At 39.2% G+C, this 25,673-nt stretch overlaps 1 protein-coding gene across 2 annotated transcripts in view; it reads right to left on the bottom strand.

The window, feature by feature from the left end:
- AKT3 (AKT serine/threonine kinase 3) overlaps window positions 1–24,420 on the bottom strand; it is a 150,525-nt gene extending 126,105 nt beyond the window's left edge. The window contains exons 1-2 of one of the 2 annotated variants that reach the window (XM_064648682.1): window positions 24,333–24,420; window positions 11,545–11,699 (exon numbers count right to left, since the gene is read on the bottom strand). In XM_064648682.1, coding sequence (XP_064504752.1) covers window positions 11,545–11,590 — 46 coding nt within the window. In that variant the 5' untranslated portion in view covers window positions 11,591–11,699; window positions 24,333–24,420. Of the gene's footprint in view, window positions 1–11,544; window positions 11,700–24,015; window positions 24,158–24,332 lie in introns of those variants that run through there. The other variant, XM_064648681.1, reaches the window with a different exon arrangement.
- Between the last annotated feature and the right edge of the window lie 1,253 nt (window positions 24,421–25,673).

Raw genomic sequence — 25,673 nt, 5'->3', positions numbered from 1 at the left:
TGGCACAAAAAAATATATCTCACTGAGACTAATACATACATGTGTATTACACAGCTATTATATACCACAAAAAATGCACTATGACCATAACTGTTTCTCTAAGTCTTCATTTGTAGACTAAATAATATCTGCAGCTATCTTCTTCTCTACCCTGGAGAGGGTGCAGGGGAACACAAAGTGTTCGAAAGGATCCTTAAAAACAGCAGGGCTGGGTTGGGTTGGTTTGGGGCTTTTGGCTCTTTTTTGTTTGTTTCATTTGCCATGAAATTTATCCATTTCATCTAATATCATCTATTTCCAGCATGGTAGTCCACAGAGCTGCATATAACAGCAATTTCTTGTCTCCTTTGGAGAAAGGATGATTGGATCAGGTGAGGGAAAAGTTCATCATCTCTACATAAACCACTTTGTGCCAATCGTAGTTCCACACAAAATCCTATGCACATGGCATAAATTAAACTTGTAAGATCCTCACCGTGACTGAAAATTGCCCAAAGGCATCCCAAATACAAATGTTTACAACAAAAAAATTATTTAAAATATCCACTTTGCAAGCTGAAATCTTAGAGTTTGATTATTCTCCAAATTTTTGTATATAAACAAGCAAACTCAGCAGTAGGTTTGCAAAGAATGAATTTCAGACAAAAACTACTTTACAGGAATTCTACCAAATGTAGCAGAAAGTCTACAGAAACTCCATAAGAAAACTCAAGAGGCTTACAAATTAACATTACCCAAAGTTTCACTGATTGTCCACCAAGACAGTGTGTATATTCTGAACTCTGAGAACCACTGAGTATAACTTTAATCTTGAGTAATACCTAGAAGCCAACAACTCACTAGCCTCAGAAAGGTATCTATCTGTCATAAGCTTTGGGGGTTTTTTTGGTTAAAATACTGTTTTTAAACAGCTTTCGAACTCTAAACAGAAAAGGATTACATAGCTACTGTATCATTTGGATTAAGGAACCGCTTCAGACATTAGCCAAGTCACTATTCTGCGAAAAAATTCTGTTTGTTTAAAAACCAAAAACACACAGGAATAGGAACTAGCTAACCTCCTGGTGGCATTTTTTAATTCCATCACATTTAGGACTAGCACAGAGAGTAAATCAGTGGTCCTTTTCTAAACAAGAACTTCAAAGAAAACCGTCTTGAAATACAAACTAGTTGTGCCAGAGTCTGGTGGTAGTGATAATCTAAATTCTAGGTGCAGTTCTGTAGCCAGTTTACCCTTGCAAAGAAGGAACTGCCACTAGGAGGGAGATGCCCTGCCCCTCCACGTGGCTGCTCGCCCATTCCCATGTGTGCCAGCACTACTGTTCATGTAGCTACACAGTGAGTCAGGTCAGGGAAATGATCCATCTGAAAGTTAGCTGGGAAAATAAAAATAGATTCCTTTTCATCCAGATAAATTTCCTGGCATGATTCACCATGTCACCATTATGAGCACAAGTGACAACACAACAGAGCAAGAAGAGAACATGACACTTTCCCCATTTCAGCAACAGATTCCACTTAACATAAATTTCAAGCAAACATGGAACAGCATCTATCAGGGGCAAGTCCACAAGCTTCTAATTAAAATACAGTAGTTGCTGCTGTTTCTCAAGAATAAACTTGTTCAGAAAAGTATCCAATGTGTTAGTCAGCATACATAGACTGGCATGATATTATAAAAGCCAGCACAGTTCAAAACAAAGTGAGTGACTACTAGATTTAAAGTAAAGCAAAAGATGCTACATGAAAGCACAATATTTTGTAAGTATTTTCATGTGCATAGAAATTATATCACTAATCCATCTACACAGTTTCATCGGGTCAAAAGTGTGCAAGCATAGGTAGAGATGTTGTCATGTTCCTATGGATTACTCTTTCCCAGTGATCATTGTTCAGGAGTTTCCTCCAGTCTCTCTGGAAGACATGCCACAAAAGAACTAACCTTAAGATTTTTCCATCTTCTTAACAACTCCTCCCTTCATATGACCTAAGTGATTTAACCTCTTCCTCTGCAACATGTCAGGAGGATAAACAAAATCCAAAAAATCTACTGCTTCTTCTTCAGGCTGAACTTCAACTATTAGATTCATTTTACTTCCTATATAAAAATTATATTTTAATTACATAAAATCATATTTTAAAAAGCCTGAATACCATAATGTAAGGCACTCAAAAGTTTCTCAAGGATAAACAAACTCACATTCAGGAAGTCTCTGAGGTGAAGTAACAATACTATTTCCATTTTATCTGAGGGAAACTGTGACTTGGACAAATTTAGGTTCCCACAACACTGAGTGCCAAATTTAAGACACTGTTGGCCCAATTTTTTACATAATTTACCATCTTACATGTCTTTCTTCATTACAAACACAGTTGTCCCCAAGTTTATCTCAACAAAAAGCATAGAGCACTTGTATCCAGTAGCACTCAAATCTCATGTTGGTGGTGTGTTTCTCAGTATCTAGGCCCAGTTAGCAGCCATTTATGAAGACTATTCTGTTTCAGTAACTTTCTTAGTATGACAATGTTGATTAAAGCCCATTAGGAAGCTATGCTCAGTAAAATATTTTACACTTCAACTGTTCAAATATGAATAACTTGGGATTATACTTTTTGGAATTTCAATGTAAAAATGGTAACAACTAATGAAACTGGATGCTACTATATTGTAATTAAATATTTTTGGGAAGACTACCCTCAAAGTCAAGACAGCCATCAATTTGAAAACGAACTGCTACATCTATCTAGAAAAAAGGAACATGTTTTCTTATCAGTGTTCTGGCATTTGATGTATTTATTTCCTATCTTCCTATCAGTTTTTAAGAAAGCGCTTTATGAGAAAGCAAACTATAAAAATCAGAATTTACAGTAAACAAGATGCTAGTTGGAGTGATCTGATTACAAAGAAATGTACTGAGATTTATGTAAAGTAACATAATAATGCCCTGATTTGCAAGGGAATTAATCAATAACAACTCAGACTAGCTGAGACACAGTAAGAGATGGTACTGAAGAGGATTGGAAAAAATGAGACTGGAGGTACACCTGAATTACAGATAAGGAGTATACACCTGAAGCATATCTTCCAGTTATCAACTATTACAAGCTTTGGCTTACAGTGTGACCACAATTCATATTCCCACTGCCAAGAGGCTCCCAAGTCCATAGCAACAGATATGATAGTGCGTCCAAAGCAAAAATCTAGAAACATATAGTAAGAACATCAAAATCTAAGCATCTTTCAAAAGATTTGGCTCTATTGTGCTGATGGAGTCCTACCTAGAGAGCCAGGAAATCCTCTCAGAGCAAGCTGAGGTCTGTGTTGCTGCAACTGAGTAACAATGTTTTGCCTGCAATTTAAGAAAGATCAAACTGCTCTCAGGAACTTGGAGGATGAACAAATCCCATGTGCTATCAGCATCTTTCCATGTTTTGATGGAAAAAACCCTCTTGATTTTGTCAACAGTTTGTAGAGATGCTCATGAAGGGTCAACAGTTCCTCTAAGAAAGCAAAAGGCAAACAAGACAGCACTCAGAGTGGTTACAAAACCTTTTTCCCTTGTCTTCAACTGTCTATTCACTCTCTAAATTATTGCTAGTCTGATCTCTTCCCAAAGCTTATTTTTTCCTGTATCTCAATTTACAGTCTCAATTTCCTCTTCGATATTCACGCCCTCTGACTTCTCAGTCCAGTCCTAAAACTCCTTCAGGACCTAGTTTCAAGTCACAGCTGTTGACCTTATTAATGTTTTTAAAGATTACAGCAGGGGTAGTGTTAAAGAAGTGGGTCCCATAGAGGCATAAGCTGATTGACCTAACTGAGGTAAGAAGAGCAGGTACACAGATAGCCTCTGAAATAAAATAAATCACAAAGACTTGGGAGACTTGTCGGACTAACATGTAGGTATATCGAGGGAAGATGATTTTTTTTTATGAGGTATCGAAAGTTCTGGTATTACAAGCAAATTATCCTTTTAATAACTGTTTTTAACGTGAAAGTGACCTAAACACAAAAGAGTTTTAAGTTTAACCAACATATTACAGTATGACAAAGGTATTACACAGCTTGACTGTTTAAGCTTCAAGTAAAAAGTAGAAGTTTTATTAAATAGAAAACATGTATTTGCAAAACGGTTCCTCAAATTCTTCCCCAACATTGGACATTTGCTGGGCATGTGGTACTGCCAAGCCAAAAGGGTTGTGAGCAGGATAAGGGCAATGAATTGTTAACATCTTGCTTCCCTCATCCCTGCAACAGAGAATATTTTAACCTTGCTTCTTTAGAAGCATTCCCCTCATGGGTAACAAACTGGTATGAATAAGAGAAACCTGTATAAATGGAAAAAGCCTTCAGAACATGAGCAACCAGGCAGCATTCATTATACAGGAAATGGAACAGACATACAAGAACATGTAAGGCCAGTGTGTCCAGGATACTCAAAACCACCCCATTGCCTAGGTATTTTCCCTATGTAACAAGCAACCTGTTCTTGTCAGGAATAGCAGTCTTCTACCATAAAACCCAGGATTTGAGAAAGCTCAAAGTCATAAGTATGTTCCACATTAATAATATCCTGTTAGTGCAAGACATAGGAGAACACCTTCCTCCCTTTGAATATATTACTGTATCTTCTATCTGATGTATTAGTGGCAGGAACTAATACATGCAGTCAAAGAACAGGCACAGAATTTTACCCACTGTCATCTACAATACAGCTGCATCTAGAAGAGCACCATATTTACCAATGAGAATCACAACTGTACAACCATTTAGAAACTGAAAACAGTCTGTATTATAGGTAAAATGAAACAAAAACAATTTTAAAAATTTAAAAATCGATCAACCACACACAATTATCTAAACTGGCATTCAGCAAGGATATTGCAGAGAAAATCTTGAGACTGTTTAAAATACTCTGCATTTCAATTACTATAGCAAACCACCTTTAACCACAGAAACTGGTAATAATACAATGGGGAGAGCTGCAAAAACTACACTCATTTATTACCTAAAAAGTACCTGTAATAAAGTTCTCTTTAGCAAAGAGAACACCCCACACTCAGGTTACTTACAAGTTTAGGATTTTTATACGGTTCTGATCCTCTTTCAAGGACAAGTATGGTTAAAAAGGTTGTAATTATTTCAAAAAGACCTTGATAGCCAACTACAGAGTGAGTGGGACAGAGGAAGGGCTCAAGGCCCTTCTCTCCCAGTGGGGTAGCTGCAGGAAAACAGTCTCTAAATACAGAGAGCTCTGCTCAAAGTGTATGTGGAAGCAAAGAAAAAAAAAAACTGTGTATGAGGTTCCCCTGACTGCAAGCAACTTTACAGTTTTACCTAAATCCATTTCTACACTGAGTGCATGATACAGCAATCTCTTAATTATTTGGAATTAAAAAAAAAAAAAATCTAGCTTACATATATGGATATTAGAAAGCTTGCACTGTCAATTTTTCCCTCTTTGGTCCACATGGAACCGTCTGTTCTACATTCATATATTTTATTGAAACTATACAGTAACTCACATTTTCTATTAATTACACAGAATTAGAGTAAAACAATTACAATATGAAAGGCTTATTTAGTTTCAAGTGGTTCATCAATCAAGACTTCACCTTAAACTACTATTTGCTAAGATAATTAGAAAAAAAAATTGTTTAAATTTCTTCTACTTTGTGTACCAGATGTTCAACATAGTCTATTTAGACTTGTCTTTCTTAGAGGTGTGTTAAACTGCTCAAATAATTTAGACAATCTGCAAACAAGATTTCTGACAGGTTGTGAATAACACTCAATTAATAACATAACTTCTGAGATTAATTTTTCAATCAAGGCATTTATGCCCCCCCCAATAAAAAACCAAAAAACTCAAAACAAAACAAAATGAAACAAAAAAAAAAAAACAAACCACACATACACACACACACAAAAAAAAAAAAAAAAACCAAAACACACCACACCCAACATCATATCACATGAACTCAGTCTCCACTGTATATTTCCAAAATTAACATCTGTTTGGTCTTGGTTCAACTGTAAAACTCAATGTTTATTAAACGAAATAATACAGTTATTTTTCTCATTTTGAGCCAGGGGGAGGAGGGGAAAAGACATGTTACCCTAAGACTATTAAAAATCAGTACTTTAAAGAACAATTGTATTCCTATTTGGAACAACAGATTTATTCCACTACACTATTTATTCTTCTTGATAGTAGATATAACAACAGAAAATATTTTCCACATGGTTATTTCTTAAAATCCCATGATACCTGCATCATGTACTGAATTGCAAAAACGAAAACAGACCAGCAGTTGAGTGAATCTCATCACAGTAAATCAAACACATCTTATCCTATAAACTGTATAGGTTTAGAAATATTAACACTACTTCAAGATACTAAGAAGTTAAAAATGGCTGTATTATTAAAAAAAAGAAAAACAGAAAAAAAATTGAGTGAAAATTATATTACAGTATTTCAGTGATCCACTATTTACAGAACAATCTCATTACAGGAAAGCTTCATGACATCTGTTTTTTTACCACCATCTCATTACATCAAACTTCTTAAGTTATTATAGTTAAGCCACAGCAATTTTGTACTTCAGTTCCCCTTGAACACTAGTACTTCTGTACTTCAGGTGAGTGTTGAAAGATAAAACGAAGACATTAAAAACTGCAGGATTATATAAAATTCACCCCCAAACCCAAGTCACATACATTATCTATTCAATAAAATTTGGGTAAAAATATGTGATGTAACCCATGCAAAGATTGCCACAACAAACAGCATTATCTAGTGTAACACACTGGAACAGAGAAACCCAAACAGAGGTATGGCAACTGAAGTATGACAACACAAGCACTAACTTAAACAGACACCATTTTGCTTCATCTTTAAATAATGATTTAGCCATCTTGTTATGCAACACACACTAGGTACGTCCTCCCAAAAAACCTTACTCTTTCAATTAAAGAAAAAGTTAGTTGACACATTAAATTTAAAACTGGGTCCTTTAAAAAGTTGGCAGCTTTGTCAATTTTTCCTTTGTCCCAAATGATCTTTCAATAACATGATAACAAAGACTCTTAAACCTTTTCATATGTTTAAATTAATTGAAGTCTTGTGCACAGTTTATATATAAAGAAATTAGGTTGCAATTAACCATACTTATTAATGATTCTTAAATCTAATTGTTGTGACTATTATAGACCACAGACAAGGTCAACTCTACAACTTGGGAAACTCTGGCTTTAAAGAAAAAAATACCAGCTGAATTATATGCACAAAATTCACTTTTGTAATAACATAGCTTAATCATACTAAGCATGTTCATCCGTGTAAAAAATCAGCTGTTTCCAAATTGATAAATTAAAAACATATCCCCCTAATAAAACACTAAATTTTAATTAGTAAATACAGTGAAAGCATGTTAAGTAAAATTAAAAATACTAGCTCTTACAATAATATAAAAAAAAAACCACTGCAAAACACTGCACTTATAAGCAAATCCAAAATGTAAAAGTCATTTCAGCAATTACTGCAGAGTGTGTACACTAACTGCATAAATGCCAAATGTTTAATTTCTGCATCTCAGCAGCAACGTTCAGGTCACTGTATTTAGGATTTTTAGTCAAAATCACTTCCCTTTCATCTGTATGCCTTACAACGAAAAACGTTAATGTCACCTAAAAAGTAAATTCATAAAGGAAGACAACCCATCTCTCTCCTAATCTGGCTACAAGAATAAGCGGAGAACAGAAAAAAAGAAAAATTATTAACCTCACTGAGATGGTGAATTGCAAGAATATCTTTGCAGCAGCGCACATGCACACAGGCCATGAGATACCTGGTTCTTATCACTAGATCTAAGACTGTAAGTTACAACCATAAAACCATCCATACAAAACACATTCCTACTCCTCTCTTGCCTGAGCAGAGACTCAGCTCTAAGGATACTGCTCCATTGGCTCTCCACTTGTACAAGTTCTGACATCTCACAGGGTACATCTGAATTAACACTTTAGTTCAGATAAGGAGAGCACTTGTGCAACAAATCTTCCCATCACCATAGTTTTGCACTTCCAGTTGCTGCATGAAGCAGTCCCAGAGTGCACAAACCTGGTTCCTTCGAGATGAAATTAAAAGTCACATGATGCACTCCAGGAGCACCACCAGTGCCAACGGGGCACAGGAGCAGACAGGAGATGGTCCAAAGTAACACCCACTTCACTTTGCAAATGCATTCACCGTTGATAGGTATCAAATCCTTATTACCAATTATTTCATTCTCTGAATCTGCTCTCATTGGGCTGCATTACTTGCTCAGGGAGATCCAGCCACTGTGCTTCAGGGTCTCCTTTCATCTGTGCGATGAGACCTGACTGCACTTGAGGTTCACCAAGCTTCTCAGGCATTGCTTCCTTTTGGGTTTTCTGTCCTCTGTTGTCCAAAGTTCTCACCTCCAGCCTGTCATCTCTGCCCATTTGACCTTTCACACATAACAGTATACTCTTCCTCAGTATCATCTTGTCTCACCACACTGAAACATCTTTCCCTAAAGACTACTCAAAGCCCAACTATGATCATAAATAAATTTAACTCTGGCATTTTCTTAACATTGAGTAAAACAGTAATACCTCAATGGGTTCCTCATTTAAGCACACACAGAAAAACAGGGTTTTGAAGCCAACTATGTAGCATCACATAGGATTCTTCAGTGCTCAACAGCAGGGTTAAAAGCCTACAAACATATAGCCCTCGGCCCTCTATTACTGGCATGGATACAGCACTAAGGATAATAAAGCAAACATTTTCTTAGTGCATTTCACAGACATTAAGAATTGTATCGCAGTGCCCTAAACATACCCTATCTTCTCTAGCCTCTCTCTAGCAGAATCTCAATTCAGAGAGAGATTCCCAGCTCAACTTTTAGTCTCCCCTCTCATTCCTACATTCAGTTTGCTTAACTCGCCTTTGTAATGACCTATCTCATTAGACAGCTCCTCAGAACCACTCTTCATCCCCACACTTGCAAGTCATCCTAATACTCCTTGACTGGGCTGTGAATCACAAAGAGGGATTGAGTTTTTTTCTTGTATCCCAAACCATTCTGACTGCTGAAAGGGACAATTTTAAAAGGTCCAAGGCTATATCCACACGACCAAGTAATTTGGCAAAATAGAAACAGATCAGTCAACTGAAGCAGCTGATGCTTAGGTCCCTATGTTCCCAGCAGGTAGGGTTTACAAGATTTATTTCAAGGTAAATTCAGTCTGGAGTCTCAGATTGAATGGTGCACCATATGTGGTTCAGGGCAGTCCAAAGGACTGGTCACCAGGGCTGGAGTTCACTTGGTGTCCGCCTGGAAAAGAGATCCCATGTTCCCCTTCCTTCAGGTGGAACCAAGTTTGTACCTACCAAAACAACCCTGGGAACTGAGCCAATGAGTATCAAGTGCTGATGATCAGAGAATTCACTTTAAAACTGTAATAGCATGTTAGCTTATGGAAGCAAGGCAGCTTTACCCAATCCCATGATGCTTCTTAGTACAGAGAGAGAATATGTAGCTGCCAAAATAAGAAGTGTCTACTGAGTATATTCTAATTTTAAGAATTAAGATTAAAGTTAGATACTTTGTCTTGGTAACATTTAAAAAAATGCACTTAACAACTTTGATTCTCTTGCTCCAGAGCAAGGTCAAAGTTGTAATTACATGAAATGTATAACCATTGAATTAAATGCTTACAAATTCTTTACATTGTAAAACACACTGCACTTTTCCTTTTGTTTTCAGAAACAAATCAAAACAAACACTTTAACCCACCAACAACACAGAAAATTAAGGACAATATTAGATCTAATTAAAAAAATAATTAAACCACTAAAAAACTACAGTTATCTATTGCAAGAAATTAAAAAAAAAAACACAACCATAAATTCACTCAAAGTTATTTAAGATAAAGAAAAATACATTTCAAGAAATGTCTTTTATTAGAAAACAATTACCAACAAAACTAACATGAAAATGCCAACTCAGTGGGCTTTTCTTCAATTAATAGACAGTAAAACAGCATGAGGAGAAAAACCTTTATTTTACATTTCAGAATTTCAAATATTAAGACATTGAGTTTCATTGTACATTGTCCTTTTCTGGCCCCTGGTGATTAATATATGCATACCCAGTGCTCACAGAGTTGATACCAGGGTGTAACAAGAACAAGCGATAAGACTTGAAGGAATGGATGTCACGTAAAAGGAAATTATTTGAAGCATTCTAGTTATTTGAAAGAAACTTATATGAAACAATTGAAAAAGGAAATCAGATCCCCAAACTGAGTAAACAACAACAAGATAGGAAGGAAAAATAATTGAAAATTTTATATAGTTCCTGCCACGTAAAATTTTATGTGTTACAAATATATACTCCAAAATAGGAAGTAGGCCTTAAGCTTCACAGTTTAGCTCATTTTCATCTACAATACCCACAATGCAGCCTGAAATACAATTTATGTAGGAACAATAAAAGAATAATAAACTTATTCTCTAATTCTCTTGGCTTCCTGACATTTAATGTCAATCTGCAATAACAAAGCTAATCATGATTTTTGTCTTCACACATTGCTATTGAAACAAAGCATTTCTTTGTAAATTAAAGGGTAACTTTGTATCCACTACTTCAATCTAAATCTTTCTGGGCTAGAATCACAGAAACTCATGGCATAAGTCACCCTAAAATCCAGATCACCTTCTCTCTGCGAGAGAGATTATGGTTCTTTTGGAAATAATTATATGTGCAACCACAACCTAAAGCAGAGCAGCATGAAGCATGGAAGATTTCATTCAAAGTTCATTACATGATATGAATGCCAGATATTTCTAGAAATTTCCCATTCAAAGCTTAACATACAGCAACCTTCCCAAATGTGTAAATCACATGCAGACACGTCACAAAGTGACATCTCAAGAATTCACAGGAATTCAAAAGTAAGAGAAAATCATAGTTTAGACTGGCTTATAATTATTCCTTAATCATATGACTTCCAGGTCTGTGAAGTAATTAGGTGCATGCTGAGCTTTATGCAAGTACTATGTGGATTTTATTGGGACTACTTGCATTTGTAATACAAGCTGAAACACACTGAATGATTTTGGCATGTAGGAAATTTCACACAAAGTAGCACATCTGCAGCAGCTTCCAGGCAAGCGTCTACTGTGCACCTGTATTACTACCTCTTTCAGCTGCCACAACAGCCTATTTAGTTTGATACACAGGTAACAGCAGCTGTAACAACAAGGTTAAGTGGGAATTACTGAGTCCAACTTCCTCTTCACTGTGAGTTACCCCTATAAACAGAGGCAGTGCTGAGGGTTAAGTATTAACAACACCAAGGCCTTAATGGCCACTAATTCCATATGGTCAAATTAACTTGCTGCAGACCTGAAGAAAAATCAAGAGCGTTCATATGTGTAACCATGTTAATACCATTGCTCACAGTGTACGATACATCAGAAGAACCTTCCATTAAAAGGTAGAACTTACCCCTCTTCTGTACCCAGCCTTCCTTCACAATGGTAACATCGCTCATGATGACTCCACTCTGAACCCCCAACTCAAAAGAGTATTTCTTTGAGTTATCAGCTTGTCGGTTTGGCTTCTTTTCTGCAGCTTTTCACAATTTCTCCTGATGAGTCAGCCTGGAAGGAAATATTAGAGAAAGCATTTAAGTCTTTTCTGTTTTTCTCACTTGACAGCCAACAAAAAAAGTCTTTGTTGATGTATTGCACTGACTGAGCTCGCATTAAAAATCTGCCTTTTTTTTTAATTAACCATATAACAGAATCAAGTTTTGAGTCTTACAGCACATTTTCCATGAACACTGCAACACTAAAAAGAAGCAGAATGTGTTAAAATTTAAGTCATACGGCACTTTCATAAATTGCGCACAACAGAATTCTCTCCCACTAACACACAAGATGCTCTTAAATTAAAGGCTGCTAGTACTCATCCACAGGTCCAACTCTGAACACACAGGAGCTTTACCCATTCCAACATTTGTCAGAATCTGTGCAATGGACAAGTGGTTCCTTTATTATGGGTACATTGATCCTATCAAGAGTGCAAGAAAGTGGAAGGAAAAGTCCTGTAAAGAAGCTTAAAAACAAACAAACAAAAAAAGGCTACAGAATTACAACATTCTTCCTACTTCCACTATAACTTCCTTATAGCCAATACAAATCCTTAATTTACATGAGTTTTTAAAAAATCATCATAATGTCCAAGTACACAAACCAGAAAAAAAACAAACCAATGTTTAGTTTATGAAAAGGAGCATACATTTAAAAGCTTTAAGCCAGGCAGTGACAGGAGTGCTCTTTCCCCTACAAAGCTCAGTTTGCAGAACACAGAAGGGAAGTTAGTCCTGGAACAGGACATACCGCTCTCAGAAGCCACAACTCTCTCTTTTGACCACCACATTCCCAGAGTACCTAACAGCTGTGAAGAAGAGATAAATAGCACTAAAATCAAGTAGGAAAAGATGCCAGAGGGCAGGAGAGGTTTCCTTTTGGCAGCGAACTGCCTTTCCCCTCCATCCTTCAAAATAAACAGAAGCATTCAAATTATGCTCATCCAAAAAAGGGTGGGAAAACAAGAAATGGGATTTTTTTGATGGTGGAGCAACACCCTTCTACAGCTGTATACACAGGAGCACGCATGTACACAGTGCTAGCACAGAACAGGAACCTACAAGTTCAGTGTTATGAAATGCAGCCCATAAAAATCCATTTAGCAGATGGACCAACAAATGTAAACACAACAGAAACAAATATGGCTGTGCTAGAACCTATCTGTGCAACAAATGAATGAAGAAAGGACTGGGAGATAAGCTGTTTTAACGCTATCAATTACAAGCTAAAAACTGAACCATTATTGACATGCAGGTTATTTCTTATTTATCATTTGAAGAATGTGTATTTGCACCACACAGCAGCTAGATGGAAGGCTACTTCTGTATGGATGCTGTAGCATGCAAAATAAAACTTGGTATGAGTATTTTTCCAAGTGGTATGCAACAAAAAAATACAGCACAACCTGACTTTACAGAAACACTGAAGGGTGTCCTTTTCAGTCTCTTTCACTGAACTATTGTTTAAAAACACACAGTATTTCAGCTGCATAAAAGTAAATAAAAACCACAATGCTAAACTCGTTAATACTGCAAAATTGAAGTAGCATTGACTACAGTGTCTCTAAGACACCCCCACGGCACTGGCAGATATGAGAGTACCACCTGCGCAGGTGACACACAACCTCTCGCATTGGCATCATACCCTGTTGTCTCTAGGACACCAGACTCTGCGTTCATGCAACTATACCCTCCCTCCCTTAAGACTTAAATACTGTTTAAGCTTTCGTAAGAGTTAAAAGAAGATGTTATATACAAGTTTTTGGAAGGACATGAAACTGCTTTACTGATGTTAATTGAGCTGACTAACTTTATCTGTTAAAACATCCTATTATATGCAAGCTGGTATGGTAGAAATAATCACAGGATACATTTCCACATCCTTCACCTTACGAATGTGAGAGTTAATTTCTTGTTCATACGTTATCAGAACTTTTGTTTGCATGCTTCAAACGAGATAAGCAAGTCTATCAGCTGTGCATGAAGAGAGATCTGACAGATTAAGACATGTGCCTGAAAGCAGGCTGCTGTTTCGCTGTTCTGGATCACTGCAGCACAGTATCAGCTCTTATTACAAACACATAAATCTTTACAAAGCCCAGAGGTGGGTGTCAAACAACTGTGACCTAGGAGCAGCTGTTCTGTGAAGGAAGTGTAGGCACATCAGTTTCCAAATACACAGCTTAAGTTCAGTTTTCTACAAGACTTTCACTGCGTTCTTTAAGAAGCGATCACAATTGAATTTTTTTTTTCCACCTATGAAGATACATGAAGCAATGTAACATTCAGTACTTAGCTTGGGCTGGTATATGCTGCAATATGTTTTACTCTTTTGGCAAATTTAATGTCCTTTCCAATTTTGGTGTGCACTTGTGAAAAGTGAAATAATTTATTGTTATTGGTAGAGACACAGTGATAAGAAATTAACCTCTGTACTAAGGAGCAATAATCTTGTCTGCCCACATACTGATCATTCATGTCCACATACTGATCAATCAGTTCATGATTTCAGTAGATACACAGTTTTAATGAATTAATTTATGTCTGAAGCTCTCTATTTACCCACTGATTTAGTGTTACATAACGAAAATTTGATCTATGACATGATTTTCATGTCAGACAGCATCCCAACAACCTCAAGTGTATGTCTGTAGACTTGCATGCCACCCATCACATTTACTACTTTACTGAATTTTGAACAAAATCCCACAAAGTACAAAAATCACATATATATGGTGACAAAATTAACTACATTATCTCCAATTTAGTTTCACAGTATTACCAGAAACAACTTAAGAATTATCAACAGTTGTACAATTGTACCGATATCTCCATTAATGGGTAATTAAAAGTCAAGCTGAATTACAATGGAAGCTGAAGGAGATAAATCAAAGCACTAAAGGACTAATGAAAGTAAAGGTTCTATGTTCACACTACTCTTTCAAGAAGCCATTTGTGAGCATCTGTCATATTATCCCTTATTAAATTCCTCTGAGACTTTCTAAAAGCTGTACTCCTTTACTCTGAAAGTCACTCAGCAAAGCTTGAGAAGAGCGGAATTGTAAGAATTATTTCTTATCATGACAAAAACTGACCTTAATGAAAAACAGTCATACAGAAACCTTCTTTCTTGAAGATGTACTAAAGAACTGTGTATAAATGTAAAGAAGTTGTCTGAAACACGTGGAACAAGAACTCTCACATGAAAATAGTATTTCAACTATAGTTTAACTACTTCAAGAAGACATGTTTATTCTGCTCATCTGACATAGAACTTAAATACTGGTTAGCAATCAACTCTGCTCTCCCAATGTACTTCAAGTTTCAGCGGCTTGTATGTAGTAATTTCTACAGTTTACCTTACTGCTTTATAGGATGAACCCACAGAAACAAGTGAAAAAAATATATAAGAACTGAAGTTGAACATATTTTGCATTACAGATGTTTCCTACAGGGAAGAACTTAATTTGGTTTTTTATATGTTCCAGCAACTAAAGAACAGGTTGGATTGCCTTTTTTTTATCCCGCATGTTATCAGACAGAACTCAGATGGAAGACACTTTTCCAACAGTATATTGTCTGTATTCTGTGGACAGTATCAGACAGTCATGTATATGCATAATACATACAACAACCTACTGCCTGCGCTCATGCAGGTGTAAAAATTTACTCCATTACAGTCAGTGATGTGAAGAATTTAGGGACATGGTTTAGTTGCGGAGTTGGTAGTGTTAGGTTAATGGTTGGACTTGATCTTACAGGTCTTTTCCAACCTAAGAGATTCTATGCACACACCTGCTGGTTTGGGTTTTCTTTTTTAAATCTCATAAAAAATGTAAAACTTCCCCTTTCTGCTTTGGGAAGTTATTAAGCCACTTCTATAGTGTTAGATAAAACAATTCAGCACACTTCTAAAGAGTTAGTATTACAAGTTTCTAGTTGTAGAGGTTGCAAAGGCAACTTTCTGACCAAAGATTAAGCAGAAACTATTACATGCAACAGAGTTCCAGATCCCTCAGCTGAGGCTCACAGTTTTCCCAAGCTGTGGTTAAAACTATCCCACACCACCTCAGTTTTCATCTTGTACTTTAGGAATAAGAGCAATATGGAGAAGAACCAGCTCACTTCATGATGCTACCATATCAGAACTGTAAGATCAACAATTAAAATGAGCAATGGACCATTCAGAAGGAAGATGGCTTTTCCTCAATTTCTACTTTAAATTCGAGGAGGCTCTCATGCCCTTCACTGCAGTCAGGTACCTACATAGACATGGTAGATGGTTAGAAGGAAGGAAAATACCTTCCAAGCAAAAGAACTAAAAACTGTGGTTCAGGTCTACACTCAACAACCACTATGTGCAAGGGAATTGTCACTGAGATTCATAAGAACAGACAACACTCTCTTGGAATCTGGGCATCTTCCCATTTCCCATACAACACGAGACAGCTGAGTAAAGAAGACAGCACCCATAAATTCAGTGTAAATTGTATGATTCAGGTCTCTGTTTTAAGAACTTCCATAAACACAGGCTTCTACTTTCAACAATTTTGGAGCTGAGAAAAAACAGATACTCTCACATTCACAAACTCAAGTTACCAGAGAGAATACCAACAGGATCAGTTTCAGTGCTTCCAGAGATGATCCCCATAACTTCTTATACCATTATCAACAAAGTGAATCATCCAACCTCGTTCTCTTAATATATAAGAAAACTACCAATTTCCCTTTTTACAAGTAATCATTTGTTTAGTAAAATGTTTGGGGAAAAAACAGCAAGTGAATCTTTCTGATTCACTTTGCCTGACTCATTGAGATTCTTTGGTCCCCCATGTAAGCAGAGCCAAATTTCATCATCTCTATCTTCTTATTTCTCAGAAAGTTAACTGAAAAATTCTGTGCATGCACCCACAAAACATATATCAACAAAAAAACCAGTTCTCAGTCATCCTCTAGTGGCTTTCATCACACACACATTTGTTTCCTTGCTTTGGGTGTTTTTTTTTTTGGTAGCAGATCAAGCTCTTAAGAGGTGTTCTCAAATTTGAGTTTGAATCCTCCAAAACAACCGAGCAGGCTGTAACTGTTTCCAGTGCTGGTTGCAATCACAGAGCAAGGAATTCAAAAAGACAAGGCTCTAAAATAAAAAGAGTTGCCTTTAGGAATGGAAGCTGAGATCCAGGTTTTATTTATATGAAAAATGCATGCATATCCTCTTCCCTTAGCAAAGCTGTTATCTAAAAGTCTGGCCAAACAATTAGAGGATATATTGCACATCATCAAAAATTACACAAAAGACTACACTGCAGAACAGAGATTGTTACAAAACATGCTAAATCAAGTTAGACTATATTGTTAATGAAAGAATCACATTCAGGTGAGTGCTTTATCTAAAAAGTTTATAGTATTTACACAGACTTTTACAAACTACCTATAGAATTCTGGTTATACTGACTGATTTAAATATTACCACACCTTAGACTGAGAAAAAGAAACCTCTAAACCAACAGCATTTGTCCAACTTATTAGAGTCAATTAAAAAAAAAGTTTTAAAAAATCAACAAGTAAAAAAACCCCCACAATACTTAATCAACACAAAACAAAGGATGAACTAATTTGACAAAACAGAGAAATAAAAAATAAGATTATTAAAAGAAAATAGATGCTAAATTTATAAAATGGTAATCTTTATGTACATACAATTAAGATGCTTAAAGATAAATACATTCTAAGTAGACATGCTCATACTTTACAGATTTTAAAACAAATATAAAAATTTCCGAAATATCTCCATGATAGGCATTGCAAATACCTTTTAAACTATATTTTATACTAGAAGCCTCAGTATCTTTAAGAATGTCAGTATAAAAACTTACTCCTAACAACTTTATTTTGTAAGTTTTGATTTGGAATATTGAGGAGCGTAATATGAAAATGGCACTGCCTACATCTTGTGGTAAGGAAAAACAACATAATTTAGAAAAGATAAATAGCTCTTTTTAAAGCATGCTTACGTGTACGCTCAATATTTTCAGTGTTCTATTTTCACTTTCAGTATGTCAAAAAGCTGCACATAACTAATATATTCTAAGATAAGCCTAGTTAGGAGACTACAGGCACACTAAAATATTAATATACAAGTTAGATGTTTTATTTAGATTCTGTAACTGAATAAGTTTATCAGGGAAGAAACTATCATTCTGTATTTCATTTCCTATTATAATGACAAAGCAAGTTATTTTAAGGGGCAAAGGTATAATTAAAGTAAGGTGAACAAAGCCACCCTTGCCTTTGTTTACCAAGGTATAAAGGAAGTTTCTAAATGTAACTAAATTGTTTCTTTAGAATCCCACGTGAAACGTTAACAACCCATTGTTTTGCCTTGTGTTTACCCACAAAAATGCTTTAAATCCTTTCTGTCTCCTCCAATCACATGAAACAATAGCTAAAAAGCAGACAGAAGCAGTGATAGAATTTACTAAAGCACGTCTGAAATTTAACCAAACAATACTTTTCAAGTAGAAAATTTAACCAAAGAATACATTTCAAGAAGGGAGGGCTAAAATTACGCATCAAAAAAAGTTACTAAGACAATGAGCCTGGGAGAGTCTTGAGCTTAGAGGAAGTCAAATCAAGTATTACCTCAGCTGAGTGTCACAACTATCGCAATGTTACTCCACTCAACCCTTCAAAATACATGTAATAAGTTTAATGTGCCAAGGATTAATGTAGGAATACTCATTCTTGTCTTTTTTAAACAAAGTTCCTATGCCCTTTAAAAAAACAGTTTAGAAATTACTCAAGAAATGAAGAAAAATTAAACTTAAGTTCCACATTTTTAAAACAAACTAAAATTGGGTTTTGATGTCTAAAAGACCCAGAAAAAAAAAGTAACCTAATTTTCAAAAGTTCAAAGAACCTGGAAATTCCTAGTCATTCTGAAACGAGGCATTTTAAAATATATCTTTCAAGAGATACAAAACAAAGTTTCATTAAACTCACATATTTAATTATTTCTATGATAGTAACTTTTCTGCAGCACAACTTCATATTGTGTACAAAACACTGAGCACACTGCTGAATAGATACCAGAAATATGTGAAGTGCTGTGAGTAACAAGAAAGTACTGAGGGAAAAAAAAAATGTTCTTGAACCATTAACATGAAAGATGAGAAAAGTTCAATGACTTGTCTACCAAGCAGCTTTCTTCTAAACTCTTACATAGTAGGCTTTATTTATTATCTCTATATTGAACAAATCAAATTCTGAATTGTCTTGCAACAATAGGAATGAACTTTGTGATTTCTTCCTACAGAGCAATCAAACATTGCTGAACCTACTAACTGTCAAATACTGACACTGCAACATGACTAGAACATAATCAATTTCTAACCTAAACCTTTGAACTTTCTTCTTCACCTTCAAAAAGCATTATTCTCATCAGCTTGAGATCTGAATTTAATAAGGACAGAAGGAATTCTCTACAACCTTAAATGAAGATGGTGTATTTTTCAAGGGTATACTGTTGCTTACACTCAGATGCAGAGCTCATTAGATTGAAGGTCTTTGGCAAATGTTATATGAAAAGCCAGATTACATGAAACTCACATGTACAACCTTAATTCTCTGTCTCAAAGTGTATCAATACATTTAGAAAAGGATAGAATAATTTCAGTAAAAGTTCATGAGGCAAGCTGCACCAATTACATATCTCAAGAAGTACATTTAATGCTTAGAGAAAAAAAATAAATGTGTGCTAGTAGAAATTGTTTTGCAAGATTGCTGGGACTCAACTGAAAAACAATGTATTAATTATGTGGTGTTAAATCAGCTGTACAAGAAGGTTTAGACTGTTAGACACTGCCACTCCACAGCTACAAAAAGGCAGTGGTCAGACCTTCATTGATCTCAGTAAAGCTGAAACAGGCTCTTCATTTCTGGTCCTGCTACAGGAGGCAATCAAACAACTTTACCACATGGAGAATGCAGGAAAGTCTGGCAAGCCATGTTGTCAAGTAATTCAAACATGCACATGAAATATTGAAGTCCCAGTTGCATCTTTAAGGGAATTTAAAAATCGCTACTGTTCTTTAGTCAGGATATTACAAAGAAAAACGTCACAGGGCAACAACGTATTCTTAATGCCATTTTTGATCAGTATGACTCACACTTAGACACTCACATAGAAATACGTGGAAAAAGAGGATTGGTTAAGATGGATTCAACATGTATTAATTTATTTAACCTAAACATGACAAGTGTTGACACAAATAGTATCAAAAATCAAAGGAACATTTAAAGTGAGCAAAAGTAAGTACCTTCATATACCCAAGCCAAAAATGCTCACTCTCCTTGAAAGCAACATCTAATGTTATTAAACCTTGGGGGATTTTTTTGGAAGCATTAACTTTGCCACAGCTTCCTACTACACCTGAACATCTTTAATAATAAAGGCAAAAATAAGGTGTTTAAAATCCATGGCATGCATCAAAACTACCTGAATGTCCACACTTCACATTGATCTAGAATTATAGAACAATGAAAAAATGCCAAATAATCGCCCACTACACCCTTGCATTTTTGCAGTGTTTTTATTAGTATATACCAGTGATTTGTCTAAATAAGTTTCTTTTATAAATTCTCTTCATGTAGGTAGCCAGAATGTTGTTCATACAATTAGTACATAAGCATATAAAGCCAAACTTTAAAGATGATTTTTTTTTTTAATGCTAAGTAAAACACTGAGAAGTTAACTTTCACATTCAGTGTTTGATTATTTGCTGGTAGTTTTTTGGGTTGGGTTGAGGTTTTTTGGTTTGTTGGTTTCGAGGTTTTTTTTGGAGGGGGGTGTCTCTAACAGAATATTTTTTAAACACTTTGAATCAGCTTTTCCAGTTATTGTATAACTTATCTTTAGAAAGTAATCTTTGCTACACCACACCAACTTGTTCCAAAGAAGAGTGACCAGTGCAACCCATCTATTTACCAAGGAGACCCTGTGCTCCTGAGAAGTCTCTTCTGTACAGCAAAGAGGAAATGTATTGGTGAATAAGCAAGATTCTCACTGAAAACACACCTTTCCTCCCAAGCAACACAAAACTCCCTGAACTACATGCTGTGCTAGAAAGTATCCCCTATCCCTTCCATGGTATTCTTATTAGGTATATTCTAATGAAATGAGAATTCAGGATGACACAAATTAATCTAATATTCTAGAATTATTTTAAAGGCCACTTAAGTTGGCAATTTTTTCTTATGTAAGACAGTATTTAAACAAGAAGTGGGTTATAAATTTCATACAAATACTGAAAATAAAAGCAGCCTTTTAACCTTAAACAAAACTTACGGCTGCACACATTTACCTGTTTCCCTGTTTTTGAATTCCTACTGTGGTTTGCAAGGGGAATATAGTGCATATTTTGGACAGAACGTTTATTTTATTAGTTGGAAAATGAGAACAGAGGACTTTTGTTAGATATACAACTAAAACACCTACAAAACATGAAGTTACAATATGGTGCACTGCTTTCATGGCAAAACAATTCATTTATGCCTTATCCACATCAAAATGGAAGTACAGTACAACAAAATTTTCACTCGGTATATATCCATGTCTTTCCACTCTCCAATGTGGATCAAAGCATGCCCAAGCCATAGAAGATGCCAAAGAATATTGAGTCTCTGTTACAAAAACTGAAGGAAAGCTAGGCTACCATGTTACCAAGTCCATCACACCTGTTGCATTAACAGCACAAAATGAAACTGTAACCACACAGTTACAAGAAACTGTGTCATCCTTATACTAAGCACAGAAATTTCAAATGTGTTTTAACACTATCTGTTCTAGTAATGGTTCACACCTTCCAAAACAATTGAGTATTTCAAAGTTATTTAGCAAACAATATTTTGTGGGTATAGGAATGGGAAAATGTGCACCCAGAAAGTGAAAGAATACACGATCAGTCGGTGTTACACAAACTCCAAGTAGCCTGAAGGATCTTTCAGTTATTATACAAACTTCAGACACACTTTGTTTCAAACTGTAGTAGGAAGTCAAGATATGGTTTCTGAGTAGCATCTTGAAAACAGAAGCTTGGGTGACAAACAACTGCAGAGCTCTAGTAAGTGGTTTGGGGTTAAGCTTAAAAAAAAAAAAACCAAACTATTTTCTCTTTCACAAAGCATTTGTTACAGTGTCAAAAAGTCAACAATTTCTAGTGCATATTAATGCCCCAAAATGAAGAACAAGTGACAGAGCAAGACACTGAAATACTGTTTTCTGTGAACCTATTCACGAAACCAAGGAGATTACTGAATCCATTCTACCTAGTTAGAGTAAGTAGTAATACACCATAAACTGTCTAAAATAAGACAGTCTTGCTAATATTATCTGTGTATACACACACACCACACACTCACAGTGGATAAAAACCATGAGTTATTCAAATATTATGTGTAGCCATCTAGGAAACAAGAGACGTTTTCTTATCTCTGAAGTTTTTCTTCAGCCCTTATTTGAACTTGACTTACTAGTTGCATCCAACCAAAATATATCTACATGGTCTATAATTAGCAATCCAATACAATTAAAGATATTGGGGTCAACTTATGGGCTCCTGCCAAAAAAAACCCAAACAAAACAAAACAAACAGCCCTACAAACAGAATCTTCTTATGTAGTACCCTTACTTCAAAAGTCAAAATAAGGTTCCTTCCCTATCTCATGTACAGTCTTTCCATATTCCTATGCAGAACAGCCAGAACTAGTCTATAGAGAAGCTGGCAGAAACAGTAGTTCATGCTTAAAATGTTACTTGTCATAAGTTAAGGTCTACTTATCTGCATGCTTCTTGCCTTGAGAAATAAAGACCTCTATGTGCAAAATGCAGGGAACCACGTTTGCCTGTTAGCAAAGTTTCAGGAAAATCTAAACAAGCATTAGCAGAAGTGATTGCTGAGTGTTTCTTCCGTACTGAAAAAAGTTGGCAGTGCAGGTATCAGGGACATCATAATTTTTGTAATAAAACTCTTAAACAGAGGCTAAGCGAATCAAGTCAGTGACATGTATTCATAAAAATGATGAGATGATGTAGATATATACAAGGAGCCAGTCAACTAATAACTACATTAAAGAAAAAAAGAAACTAGAATAAAGGTCAAGAGCGATTAAATTGTTTATCCTTTTCAGCTGCAAGAAAACAAGATTTCTTTTCTTCATGTTTTAAATAAGGTATCATGGGAGAACGTGAAAGAAACAGTCCTGGCTATTTCACGCCTCTTGGATTCCTATCCAGAAGTAAACTAAGTGGTGCCCATACAGAACAGCCTATGAACCCAGTACTGCTCGTTACATCACGATCATTTGCATTTAAACTACAATATATAGCACTGCGCTCTCGTTCCCGCGGGGCGCCGCGCTGACCTCCCGCCAGACAGACCCCGCGGCGCATCCGCACCGTTCCGGGGGGGGGGTCGCGCACAGGCAGCCCCGGCGCGTCCCCGCACCTACGGAGGGGTGCGCGCGGCCACGTGCGGCACTCCCGGCCCACGGCAGCACCTGCCAGGACCCCGCCCGGGCAGAGGCCGCCCGAGCAGACCCCGTCGCGGGCCCAGCCCGGCCCAGCGGAGCCGCCGGTCGCCCGGGGCAGCCGGCTGCGCATCAACTTTTGCATGCGGGTTGCGGCCTCCATGATGGCCGGGGCGGGCGCGGGCGGGCGGGGGGGCCGGTTTGTTTACTTGCAGCCGGAGCCGCCGCCGGCGGCAGCAGCATCATCATCATCAGCCCTTGTGCGAGGCGCTGCCGCCGGGCGCGGTGCTATTCTTAGCGCAGGGGCAGCGCGGGCACACGCGCGGGCACACACACGCACGCACACGCTCACGCACTTAAGTTCCCAGCGGATAAATCCCGCGCTACTCCCGGCACCGGCCGCACGGACGCGGCGCGGGGGCAGGCGGGGAGGGACCGGGACCGCCGCCGCCGCTGCCGCTGCCGCTGCCGCCGCGTGGGAACGGCCCCGCGCATCCCGCACCCCCCGGGCGCGCGCCCTGCCCCGGCCCCGCCGCCCCCCCTCCCCCGTTACATAACCGCTCCCGCCGGAACGCCCCCGCCCCGCCCTTCCCCACCCCGGCCCCGCGCCCCCGCCGGGGCGACCCCCGCCCCTCCGCCCCGCTCCTGCCCCGCCGCCGGCGTTAGGCCACGGGCGCCCCCGCCCCGCGCTCCCCGCCGCCCCGGCCCCGCCGCGCCGCCGCCCCGCATCCCCCCCGCCCCGAGCGCCCCCGCCGCCGCCCGAGCGCCCCTACCGCCGCCCGGCCCCTCCCGCCCCGTACCTGCAGAGGCGGCGGCGCCGCGGGCGCTGCTGCGGAGCCCGAGGGCGGCGGCGGCGGCGGCTTCGGGGGGAGAAGGGGAGGGAGGGCGCCGCTGCCTCCTCCCCTGTCCCCCCGCCGGGCTCGGCGGTCCCTGACGGCCGGTGTCTCCGCGGGGGCGGGAGGAGGCGGCTCCGGCCCCAGGGCGCTGGCGGCGGCGGCTACATGGAGCTGCGCGCCCCGCTACGCAGGGAGGCGCCCGGGCGGGCAGCGCGGCCGCAGCATCGATGCGCGGGGTCAGGAGGGCGGCGGCGGCGGCGGCTCCCCCCCGGCGCACTCACCCCGGAGCCGCCCGGGCCCCGCTCTCGGCTCCTCCCGCCGCCTCCGCCGGGCTCGTTATTGACTTTCAGGAAAACTCCCGACGTCACCGGCTCCCCCCGAGTGTCTCCCCCTCCGCGGCGGCGGCGGCGGCGGCGGCATCCCCGGCTCTCGCGAGAAGCGCGGCGGGCACGGGGGGGCCGCCAGACAGGGCGGGGGGAGCCAGACAGAGGGGGGCGGCTGAGGTGAGGGTGGGGGGGGCGGCGGCAGGCAGCGAGGGAGGGAGGGAAGAGGGAGCGGCGGAGGGAGGAGGGAGGACGAGGAAGGCGAGGCAGCCCGCCCGCCCGGCGGGCAGGCAGGGGCGGGAGCCGAGCAGAGCGGCGTGTCCCGTCCCGCCGCCGGGCCGCGAGTGGGAGCGGGAGGATGGATGGATGCAGGCAGGCAGGCAGGCAGCAAGGCAGCGGCGTCCGCCGGCACCAGGCGCTGCGACGCGCCGCTCCTGGGTTTTTCCTTTCGGCATCGCGGCCCCTCGCCAGCCCCGCTTGCGTGTCCCGGGGTTTGTTCCCTTTGTTCTCGCACTCTGCAGTTACACAGCCCCCCTCCATGAGCTTGCCCCGGTACCCGGAGTGGTCCGCTGCTCTCTGCAGACTCCTCCAGGAACAGAACTACCAGTTACGCCGCGGGAAGCTGTAATTCATCCTTCGTTGAAGTGTTTAGTGGGTGCGCCAGCCTTAGTATGGCAAAATTGTCTGCAGGCTTCGCCTTATCCCTGCGGGTAAATAAACATCTAAAGAACCGTACACCACCGTTCATCCGCTCCCGACTCTGACATTTCCCGCGGCCGCAGGCACTGTAGGAGCCGAGCTGGTGTCAGCAGGGCCAGCAGTGTTGCAGAGTGCTGAGCACGGCGTTCTCCCGCCTCGGCAGTGGTGCCTGTGGGGCTGCGCAGGCCGGGAATCCCTGGCCTGCTGCGCCTTGCCACAGCTACCGCCGAGCGTGGTCCTGCAACCCTGATCAGTGCCCGAGGTTCGTAGGTGCGGTGCCCTCGGCGCTTTGTTTCACAGCTAAGCGGCTGTGTGTATGTGGGTATGTACAGGAGTTTAGTGCACATAAATATGTCTTCTATCATTCATGGTTTGAATAATGCGCACAGATTAATTTGCTGTATAAATGCATCTATTATATATGCAGTTCACATTGACTTGTGTCAGAGGCTGTTACTGCAAAAGGGAAACAGATATTTTTGATTGCTTGAAATATAACTCTTCGCTCTGTTTCATCAGTGCAGAGTTTTTTATAAAAATGGCCATGAAAACTTTCATCAAAATTACGTTTAAAAACCAAAACTTGTTTCTTTAGCATGT

This window comes from Pseudopipra pipra, chromosome 3 (assembly GCF_036250125.1).
Source record: "Pseudopipra pipra isolate bDixPip1 chromosome 3, bDixPip1.hap1, whole genome shotgun sequence".
NCBI lineage: Eukaryota > Metazoa > Chordata > Aves > Passeriformes > Pipridae > Pseudopipra > Pseudopipra pipra.
Note: the sequence above shows the minus strand (reverse complement) of the source record. Positions and strands in the feature narration are given on the sequence as shown.